Consider the following 10,253-nt stretch of genomic DNA (forward strand, 5'->3'; position numbering starts at 1 on the left):
CTCTCTCTCTCTCTCACCTGGCACTGATAATGGACACCAATGTAGAAAAAACTTCTTTTCAAAAGGACTGAATCATTGACTGTACAGACAGCATTTCATGTTGCCACATGTTTAACAGTGCAGAGAAAGATCACTAGGCATTAGTTCTGATATCTAGTGATCTTTCACAGAGCGTTAAGAGTTCAGACAAAATGGAAACAACCACCACCCCTACAGGGAATGTTCCTATTAAAAATTACATTTAGAGTGAGACTGCTTAATAGCTTTTCGATTATGAAATGTACCAGTTAAGTATACTCTAATCCTCGACGTTTGGCATAGTAAAGCCGTGTTTAATCCGTGTTTGCTAAAGCAAGTGGCGTGTTTTTTAACACTTGGAAGAAAGAATAAAATACACAACTATGGTTTATATTTACATCCGAAGTCCAAATCGAAACAACTTTTCGGCTGTAAACAGGCTTGACAGATTCATGTGTAAAATTGCAACAACAACAAAAAAAGGTTTGACGAAGTCGTGCAACCTAATTTGACGGTAGAGAAAGACTGCTTTGCCCACCCAGCAGGCGATTTGGTAAACGTGTTTAACATATAAACCTTTAGAGAAGCTGGCGGAAGGACCCGGCAGACAATTCACTTTTAGTCTCTCTCCGCCCCTATAGTGCAGTGTGTTTGGAGCACTATCCTAACGAGCACAGTCCTGCGAAAACTTGTCAGGGACGAGATGAAGACTCAAGTCCTGTATCTATTTAGCTTTGTTCTGCTTAGTCTGATTAAATGGCCGAACCCAGCTGGCGCGACACCGGGACGCAACTCCACAGGTGAGCAGGCCTGCAACTGTAGGTTGTGGCCCAATCATGTTGTATTACTTAAAGTGTCTAAGTGCTATTGTGCTCTGCAAAATGCGAACCAGGACGTATTAGGTTTAGTTAAATGTGGCGAAATGGCATGGTACAGAGGGAGAAATGTTGGATGAGATACAATACATCCTACGGGGCGATTTAAAGCTTCCACTCGAGTCAAAGGTGTTTCGTGAAGGGGGTGGACAGACCATTGTGCAAGTTCAGCTACAAGCCCTGCCCGAAGCTAACACAGACTCTCTGTGATAGTGTTCAAGGTGGGCCACTGTCCGAGAAAGCTCACAGTGGTGCCGTCCAGTCGAGGATGCGTCTGCGATGATGACTGCGCAGGGGACCACAAATGCTGCGTCTTTGACTGCGGAGCCGTCTGCGTGCCTCCTGCTTTCTGTAGGACCACACCACCACTCGCTCTTTTCTCGCTTTACCCTCTTAGATTAGACTGACTTTAATTCTCCTGCAGATGCGTTTATCGGAAAAAGAGCGAACATCCAGTAATTAGCCCATGACGCACCAGCCACCCATTGCATAAACTTGTGTGTCCCGTCACAGCGAAGCCAGGCGTGTGTCCCCGTCGAAAGTGGGGTTCGGGGATGTGTGCAGAATATTGTGCCAATGACAGTGACTGTCCAAAAGATGAAAAATGCTGCCATAACGGGTGTGGCCATGAATGCATCGCCCCTTACACAGGTAAGACATTCTAAACCCTGACGGCATCTGACAACATTCGATTTGCTTTTTCGCACGGCTGAGGTGTGTTCTGCGTGAATCATTGAAATTGAGTTACATGTAGGCTACTTGCAGAACGGGGCGTGTCTTCTCTCAGGAAATATTACAACAATAGCATGGTTCACAAACACATTCAGGAGGGCAGCTTAACTGTTTTCTCTCCCTTCCAGTGAAGCCTGGTCGATGCTCCAAGGCCAAAGGGACCCCGATGTGTGCAGAGTATTGCTACCACGATGGCCAGTGTGCTGGGGAGCAGAAGTGCTGTCGGACAACATGTGGTCATGCCTGTAGTGAGCCCTGCTGAACGAGACAGGTAGCAGAAGGACTAGACTGTATATCATACAATATGCTTGAGTTACACACACACACACAGAGAGAGAGAGAGAGAGAGAGAGAGAGAGAGAGAGAGAGAGAGAGAGAGAGAGAGAAACAAACGTATCCTTTCAGTGGAATGTTGGTTTTTACTCCATTGGGACTTAAGATCGTTTGCAACTCTTGAATAAACCCCTCATTACCTTTTTTGGTAAATTCCAGTGCTTCCCCGAGCTATATTTCTTTTGGCAGCGCAGGAAAAAAAAGGAAAAGAAAAAAGGCTCAGCCGTAGAACCGCGCTGGAAGGCTCCATTAGGCCCGACTCGGCTGTCACCCGTGCCCGCCGTCTTTCGCGCTAACGGGTCTTGGAGGCTGGATTAGCGGAAACGTAAAATTCATCTCGTCTTCCACTTTTGAGGCGCAAATACGTGCGGCAAAACGTTTCGCGGTGCGCGAGCTTTCTGTGTCGAACGTCTCCGGGAGCTTGGCGAGCAGCGCGAGCAGAGGCTTGCCGACCGAACGGCGTAGCACGCGAAACGAAATACTGGGGGGGGAGGCCGTGGAGTTCAAGGTATCCCTTAATTATAGGAGCGGGCTGTCGTTACGTGGACGTAGAAGAAAAGCTAAAAAGATGTTTACTAGGTGCAAAACAGGGCTAGACTCCGTCCCTAAAATCTGAGGTATGCAGCCCGCACTGTTTGTGTAGGGATTAATTTTAAGACGTTAAGTTAGTACACAGTACAGTCCACGTACACAGCCAGCAAGAAAGTTATGCTTGTTTCAAGTGTTTTTTTGTTTTTGTTTTTTGTTTTACTAAGTACAAACCAAAAGTTCTTGGTAATTCATACATATCAAATCTTTACTTGACTGCCAGAAGAGGCAGCGCTGAATTAACTGTTCTCACTGTTGGAATAATTTATTGTACTGGGAAAGAACAAATACAGCCACTAAGACCGATGTTACAAATTAAAATTTCATCATGCACTCCTCTAGTGTTTAGAGAATAGAATGACTAATTGAATAGGTTTATAGCACTTTAGTTATCACCACAAAAGATTACCTTTGGGTTCTCAATACTTCAGACAACAGATCACAATTAAGGGCTCTAATTTAGCAACCAAAGAGAACCAGTTCACATCAACAAAAACATCAGTGCATTATCCTTAATGAAAAATATGTGGAATTTTTTGGAAATTCCATCTTTTCCATGTTCAGTGAACTAGCTGTATGGCAGAATGACTAATCCCTAAATCATGCCCACATGACATTAATCAAGAGGGTTTCATATTTCACTCTGCGTCCGTTACCTCTTCCAGATGCCGCGGGGACAGAACCTTAAGCACATTTTCACTTTGTTTTTAAAGGGTTATACTTAGTTATCCCTTATGCTTTAAATACAAGAAAAGCAGCTCATTTTTCACCAGTGTTAGCAAAGATTCAAACCCATAACCTTCAATTATTTCAGCCTGGTAACTAATTCAAGTGGTCTTTAGCCCAAACATTGATCACCAGTTCTCCTCTAATCCAAATGCATCTTCCAAGATTTAAGGTTCCTTACACCCACCCACCCACAGTCTCCATTCCATTGACGTTCACCTAGCTGCCTGAGGAGGCGCCGTGCCATGGGTCTGGCACTGGTCTGGTGTGCCCGTGGGCCACTGCTTCAGAGTAGGGGCACTCCCCTTAAGCGGCGGATGATGTTGGCCAGGCGTTTAGCCAGCGGTGCGCTCGGCTCGTCCACCTGGAAAGTGCGCGTCAGCAGGTTGTAGAAGGAGCCGTAGCCGACCGCCACCACAGTGCAGGTGAGGCAGATCACGTTGTAGGGCATGCTGAAGTCTGGCGTGGGCAAGTTGACGAGCAGAGGCTCCGTGTACACCCGCATGAAATAGCTCGACTCTTCTTTGGTGGGGAAACTGGGATTTGAAGGGGGTGGCGACGGCAGAGGAACAAAACCATAAATTCAGCATACGAGAAGCTTTTCAGCATCCACTCTACTGAGACACGGTCTGCATGACACGACTGGTTCTTGGCACCGTTCTTTTAATCATTACTGTATTGGTAATATTCCTAAACAAAATTCTGAACTACATCAAACAGCTCTTGGTCACTTAATTATGATTTAATGATTCAGGTCTTTTTTTCTTCCACAGAATATGAATATCTAAGCTTTCTTTTGGCCTGGTCTGTGTGGTTTGCAAGAAAGAGTTCACTGCAAGAGAGCACTCCACTAACATATTGGTTATGGACCTTCATTTAACTTTTGGATGTGATTTATGGACCTTATGAGGATAGATTTTCATGAGAATAGATATTGATAGAAGTCAATAGATGAAGTAAATTTGAAACACCTTTCATCTTACGTCTTGACTATCCAGTGACTATATTTGGGTATTCAGCCTTTCAAAATGAGCTAGGTACTCACAAGCTGCTGAACAGTGGTCGGTCCCGAGTGCTGTTGGTGTCCATGGCGACGATGCTTGGCACAAGAGCACTAATCACAGAGGATCTAAAATATAATTTAAGATCCAAAAAGATGATTCAGTAAGCTTGTCAGTGTGCTTTCAACTTTTAAAATTCCTGTACAGTTTACTAAGAATTAGCGGTTTTGTTATGCATGGTCTCCTCTTAGATTAAAATATTTTTCTGTTCATGTTTGATGGGAAATGATCATTTCTGTTCAATGTTGCCAATGTCAGCATTGTCTCTAGCTTTAGTGATTTATTTAGATGGCTTTAGTAACACTTTTCCAAAAATCTAGTGACTTTGGACAAATCCCCAGTCCTGCCCTTGCACGAGAGGCACATTTCTATCTGTGCTTCTCTTTGCTTTCTAAAATAAAAGGAAGGTGGTCAGAAACTATTGTCTTTTCCTTTTTAGCTGTTTAGATCCAATCACCCTATTCACGATCAACTCGCTCACAGGCGACCTTTGGCATTTTGCTATATTTTGATATAACAGACTCCTCAAACTACTGATTTTTTTTGCTTAATGTGAGGTAGTTCCGAATGAAACAGAGGAAAATGATGGACAGGTAAAATGATTTTAGATCAGCTGGCATTTGACTGGATCATGAAAAGCACACATTTCAAACAAACACGGAGTCAGACCTGGACGCTAGCCTGCACTCCATTGTGGAGTCCAATGAATCCATGTTTATATGCTGCATCATTACACACTGCTGGATGGTCAGTGTGGAATATTAGCCTGATATTATAAAGGTGAATAAGAAGGCAGAACATTGCTAAAGGGTTTCTACATACAATACACCTTTAGCCAATGGAACTGCCATATGCGTTGATAGCAGAGCGTAGGCGACTTCCATTCTGAAACAATTCCAGGAAAAATGTCTCGAACAGAAACTGGAATTCAGCAGTACTCCCCCTTCTTCAAAATGTAAAGATATGCGCTACCAAGGTGTTTTAGGTATAGGGAACGAAGGTATTGGTAGAAAACAACCAAACACACACCTCTTGCTCATATTCCTGCTAGCTGGTATTAACGCAAATTAGCTTGAAAAACATGCCATGATGTTGTTTGTTCATTTTTTGTTGCCTGCATTCCATCCATAATGCATGAGTTAACAAGTAAAAAAAATATATATATATAGATTTTCATATCAGGATGACCAAGTTTACATCATGTGTTACATTTTCTGAAAACTTGTCGTGCAGCTGCAAAGCAGAAATCAGTTTACACCAAGACTCATAGGAGTTTTTCCATTATGATTACTGAAGTGCATATAAATGCGTTAATCGGATTAACGACACAATCCGCTTTCTTGCTGTTATCCCACTAGGCATCATGCAAATACATTGCGATGATGTCACACACACATACTAATTAGCGCATGACATTATCTAGAGACATTTAGTGGCTTTTGGCACCGGCTTTAGATACTTTCCATTGAAAGTAATTGGCAACAGAAGTTCAGCCTGTAAATATGCTTTATATATATATATATATATATATATATATATATATATATATAAAAATAAAGCCTTGTTAGAAGAGACCTGTGGAACTGCACTGTACAAGAGTCAACAAGGCTGCACAAAAGCTGTTAACTTGTGCTTAATGCAACAGCAAGAACGAAGAAAAATCCTACCCAATGTAGAAGCCATGGTTAGGGTCCGGAGTGTATTCTGTCCATTTGAGCAGAGCTCTCTCAAACTGCACCGTCACTTCAGTGACAGAATGAGGTGGCAACTGTACCAGCATCTCCAGGAGATGGGGACGCAGACGGTCTTTAGAAGGCTGGTAGTGAATATAACCTTAGAACAGGAGCGAAGGGAAAATAAAGTGAAGCATAAAAAAAGAACACGTAATTCATCAGTGCTTGTGATGCATAGCAAACATGCTTTACATATGAAAAAAAATCTTGGTAAATGATTATGACCCATGTTGTGCTCATCATCATCAAAAACAGGAAGATTTCCCAAACCCCAGTGGAAGGGTGTTGCCACATTATGCAAGATGTGGTTGTTAAAATCGAAAGAAGTCATATTACCGAGTCAAGATGGAAAAATATCTGCTACAATATAGTGTCCTTCTGTTGCTGTGAGTCACGCTGTAAAGCATGAAATATTCGTTCAAAAGTGAGAGCTGTTGGGTCAGATTTGGCAGGAGTTTTTCGGAACATGTCAGACATCTCATAATTTAACAACCACTTAATTCAAACAACCCAGTATATGTGGGACACAAATTTACATATGAGAAAACATACTGGATGTGGAACATAGTTTCTTATCACACAGTTGCTTAAATTGCAATTTTTGAACACCCCGACTTAAAATGGTTTATCCCCATTACCGAACTTCATGCAGCCGGTTATACAGATTATAATCATAATTCTTTTTGTTAAAAATCACATTGTCATAAAATGGGATAAATATTAGAGAATCTTAAGCGAATAAAAGGGGAACACACTGACAAAACTTGACCAAAACTCAGCAATGAAACTAAATCAAATAACCTGAGCTTGTGAGTGGCTGGCCCACTGGACCAACAGCTTAGCATCGCAATGTCTCTGTGGAACAAAACGAGGTTGGAAGCAGTGGGACGTACTTGGCTTGTTCTCACGCGTCTTGCTGGTAACAGTCAGGGTATGGACGTACAGCCGCAGGTACCAGGGCAGTGAGTCCAGCAGCAGTACGGGGTAGGCCCGATATGGGTGGCTATTGTAGAGGCAGGTGTGGATCTCACCCTTCTGCAGTCCAAAGCCTGACACGTAGCGCTCGGCATGAAGCGGGGGACGCAGCATGTCGTCTGAACAGAGCATGGAGGAAACAGTGCGCTTAAACAACAGCAACAAAAAAACTTTTTTGCACAGAATCCAGTAAGTGATGTGACGACAGCTGTGTGATGCACTGTGAGAGCAGAAGTCATTTGTCCAGGTTTACCGCTTTCCCCTTTCCAGCGCAGTAGGAGATTGAGTGAGCGAAGCTGGCCAAATGTCTCTTTTTTGGTCAGATCATACACCGAATATGTTCGGCGGTCTCCCAGCACCACAGCCGTGCTGATGAGAGGGCTGGATGGGCTCAGGTCAAACAGCTCCCCCTGTTGCGCAGATTACACAACAGAATGAACACACAGCAAACTGTCTAGCTTCTCAGTGGCTTCTCAATGTTCTTTCTCCTTAAAAAGCCACCATACAGAGATTTACACTTTACCCCTGGGTTGTCTGTGACATCCACATAGATTTTGCTTGAAGATGCTAGAGGGCAGGCCTCGGTCAAGGTGCGAGAGAACATCTTGAACAGGGACCACTCTGTGAAAAAGGAAACACAGGAAACAGTAACATTGTAAAGGATCTTCTCTAATTGTCTGGCATAGGCCAGTCTTTTCCAGTTTTCCCCACTCTAACATATGCAGGCTAAACTCATTAAACCCATCAAGTTTGTTAATTGATATGCTGAGTTAGGCATCTAGGGAGTACTAAAATCTTCAGCGCATGGCTACTCAAGAACTAGCACTGGAAAAGACAGGGGTAGGCGTCTGTGATTAAGAAGAAACAGGAGAGGGGAAAATGGCTTTTTTTTTCCCCTTACCCTTTTTTCCTTGTCCAGACGTGTAGAGGTCAAACACCACATTCAGAGTCTGTCTTAGTTCCCATGCTGTGCTCGTACACTGCCAATCCTGAATAATGTAATGAAGCAATCAACCGTTTATGCTAATGATTATGTACGCTTGTTGTGAGACTCAATTACTCCCTTGAGACTCAATTACTCCCTTGGCACTTTTTTGTGCGTTTTCCTGGAGATTTAATAAAAGAGAGGAGAGTTACACATAAGATAAAGAAGCTGTCAGTGAAACATTGCACTGGATTCCTAAGGACAATTTAGGGTGTGTAGGTTTCTTTCCTCTCCGCTCTGCACTTTTCTGTAGAAGGAGCACTGGGACTTTACCTTACAAACGGGTCTGATGTGCACAGCCTGCGAATGGAAACTGCTGTGGAACAGCTTCTCTGACTTCATCAGCACGGCGAGACCAGCCTGCACAGAACCAGAAAGCTCAAGCTTGATTGGCATGCAAACAGCTTCAGCTGCACAGACCGCACCCATCAATGAGAACCAAAAGCAAAATGCTCAGTACCTTGGAGCCACAGGGAAGAAGCTTCTTCCAAGGGGTCAGATTCTCCGTACAGACGATTTCACGTGGCAGGGTAGCATAGCGTAGGAAACGATGATCGGTAGCTGCATGAATGAGAATACAAATTATCACTGTGAAACAAAGGGGCATGACAATATGGGAATAACTAGTTGAAATACTGGGCCGTACCATTTCCCAGTCCCAGGGGTTTAAAAGAGGCGCTAGGCTCCACTGTGTTGGTTGAGTCGATGAAATTAAGAGAAGCACAGAAGATGCCTGACAAAACATTAGTAAGCTCTTTCCAGTTCCCATCCACACTAGGGAACCAAACAGAACACAAGTAGTTATCACGTATTTCTTGGTGATATTAAAGCTCTAAGAATTTCTGCTACTAAATTCATTTCAAACTAAAGTATTAACAGTCCACTTTTGTAGGTATTGCTTTGACTTAAGAAATATATCAATACTCTAACTGATTGTTATATTCGCAGTTCAAACAGATGGTAGTGGAACTGTCAATGTTTCTGTAAACCTAACTGTTAAACTTCACACGGCCACGGTCCTGCTACTCACTCTGTGACGGTATGATGGAACCACACCCAGAGCTCGGCGCCGGGAGGTGAAGGGATGAAGGGCTGTCCCCACTGCATGGTCCGCCAGTAGCCCTGTGTAAAGGAGATGTGTAGCTCCCTTACGGAGAACTTAGACAGCACCTGGCCCAAAGACTTCGGGAAAAGCCGATAGTGCGACACTGCTAGGCGAAAATGATTGAGGAGAAATCACTATTTAGCTTAACAAAAGATGGTGTAGCTTGTTCACTGTGGTACACGTCAAATAAAAATATTTCATTTGAGGGGCTGCAACCACATCTTTCTGCCACATACTTTTAAATGTGTACCTTAAAGACGTATAAAGTCTTTGGAATGAAGACAATTAAACATGCACACCACGGCCTCATCTGCTACACGGCACAAAAAAGGAATTCATATAAATATGTAGACATACAGCGTGTTTTCATAAACAGCTAGACAAGCGGTTGCCCAATGAAGAGAATACAAATGTTCATAATTGTATACATCGTGGGACTAGACAACCTTTCTTTCCGTCGTGCAGGAAATCCGTGTCCCACTGTGTCCGAAACTGGAAACTTGCATAGATGTCCCCCGAATAAAGCGGACGTATCACCATCTCCTCCTGAAACTGGTCGTTCGGGGGCGGCGGTGTGAAGGCTTTGCGGTCTTCATTGCTCTCAGCCTCATCGGACTGCCGTAAATCACCGAGATCCGCGGCTTGTGGACTGCTCTCTTCAATTTTGGTGGCGCTAATTGATTCTGTGCGATCGTTTGACGTCTTAAGAACGTCACCTTTACAAGAAAAGACTAAACTACCAAGGACCAAAACAAATAACGGGTCCCATTTACGGCTGAGCGCTGCCATTTTCGGGGCGATTATTTTCCTTGGGACCTCACTTCCTTTTTGCGTAATCAAAATTGACCAATGAGAGAGAAACTATAGTTATCGGGTTTGCGGTCCTCATCACGGCGCAATTCTGCGCAGAGTAGGCGATACCCCCGGGCTTAAAACTCGACATATATAAAATTAGTATATAACAATCGCGCAATCAGCAACTTTTATAATAGGCTACAATAATCAACAAAAAAATGGCAAGATAATTAGTAAAATATTTCTTACAGTTTATAATTAGCATTATTTGTATGAAGATCATATTTTTGTTATATTTATTTCCTTTTAATTCTCTAGAAAGCAATA

The 10,253-nt window shown here is 43.2% G+C and overlaps 2 protein-coding genes across 3 annotated transcripts; one reads left to right on the forward strand and one right to left on the reverse strand.

The window, feature by feature from the left end:
• Window positions 1-588: 588 nt before the first annotated feature.
• Window positions 589-4,751, forward strand: wfdc2 (WAP four-disulfide core domain 2). The gene is made up of 5 exons (XM_027017910.2): window positions 589-818; window positions 1,107-1,244; window positions 1,407-1,544; window positions 1,754-1,896; window positions 4,046-4,751. The coding sequence occupies exons 1-4, from the start codon at window positions 722-724 to the stop codon at window positions 1,885-1,887; spliced, it is 507 nt and encodes a 168-aa protein (XP_026873711.1). The 5' UTR covers window positions 589-721; the 3' UTR covers window positions 1,888-1,896; window positions 4,046-4,751.
• pigt (phosphatidylinositol glycan anchor biosynthesis, class T) lies at window positions 3,460-9,957 on the reverse strand. Of its 2 annotated transcripts, none has more exons than XM_027017907.2 (12): window positions 9,578-9,957; window positions 9,057-9,237; window positions 8,673-8,800; window positions 8,487-8,587; window positions 8,300-8,386; window positions 7,943-8,030; window positions 7,565-7,662; window positions 7,295-7,451; window positions 6,960-7,160; window positions 6,001-6,166; window positions 4,318-4,401; window positions 3,460-3,808 (listed from the first exon to the last, which is right to left on the reverse strand). In XM_027017907.2, the coding sequence occupies exons 1-12, from the start codon at window positions 9,918-9,920 to the stop codon at window positions 3,559-3,561; spliced, it is 1,884 nt and encodes a 627-aa protein (XP_026873708.2). In that variant the 5' UTR covers window positions 9,921-9,957; the 3' UTR covers window positions 3,460-3,558. The 2 variants fall into 2 exon arrangements, with proteins under 2 accessions (XP_026873708.2, XP_026873709.2); XM_027017908.2 differs by having other exon boundaries at window positions 9,057-9,234; window positions 9,578-9,956.
• Window positions 9,958-10,253: the final 296 nt, after the last annotated feature.

The sequence above is a fragment of the Electrophorus electricus genome, chromosome 24, assembly GCF_013358815.1.
Source record: "Electrophorus electricus isolate fEleEle1 chromosome 24, fEleEle1.pri, whole genome shotgun sequence".
Lineage (NCBI taxonomy): Eukaryota > Metazoa > Chordata > Actinopteri > Gymnotiformes > Gymnotidae > Electrophorus > Electrophorus electricus.

Excerpts from the sequence above, each read along its gene's own strand:
- wfdc2 (XM_027017910.2), top strand. The coding sequence starts at position 722 with ATGAAGACTCAAGTCCTGTATCTATTTAGCTTTGTTCTGCTTAGTCTG. Across the intron at positions 819-1,106 it reads ACCGGGACGCAACTCCACAG|TGTTCAAGGTGGGCCACTGT; the intron begins GTGAGCAGGCCT and ends TCTCTGTGATAG. Across the intron at positions 1,245-1,406 it reads CTGCGTGCCTCCTGCTTTCT|CGAAGCCAGGCGTGTGTCCC; the intron begins GTAGGACCACAC and ends GTCCCGTCACAG.
- pigt (XM_027017907.2), bottom strand. The coding sequence starts at position 9,920 with ATGGCAGCGCTCAGCCGTAAATGGGACCCGTTATTTGTTTTGGTCCTT. Across the intron at positions 7,161-7,294 it reads GCGCTGGAAAGGGGAAAGCG|ACGACATGCTGCGTCCCCCG; the intron begins GTAAACCTGGAC and ends TGCTCTGTTCAG. Across the intron at positions 4,402-6,000 it reads AACCATGGCTTCTACATTGG|ATCCTCTGTGATTAGTGCTC; the intron begins GTAGGATTTTTC and ends ATTATATTTTAG.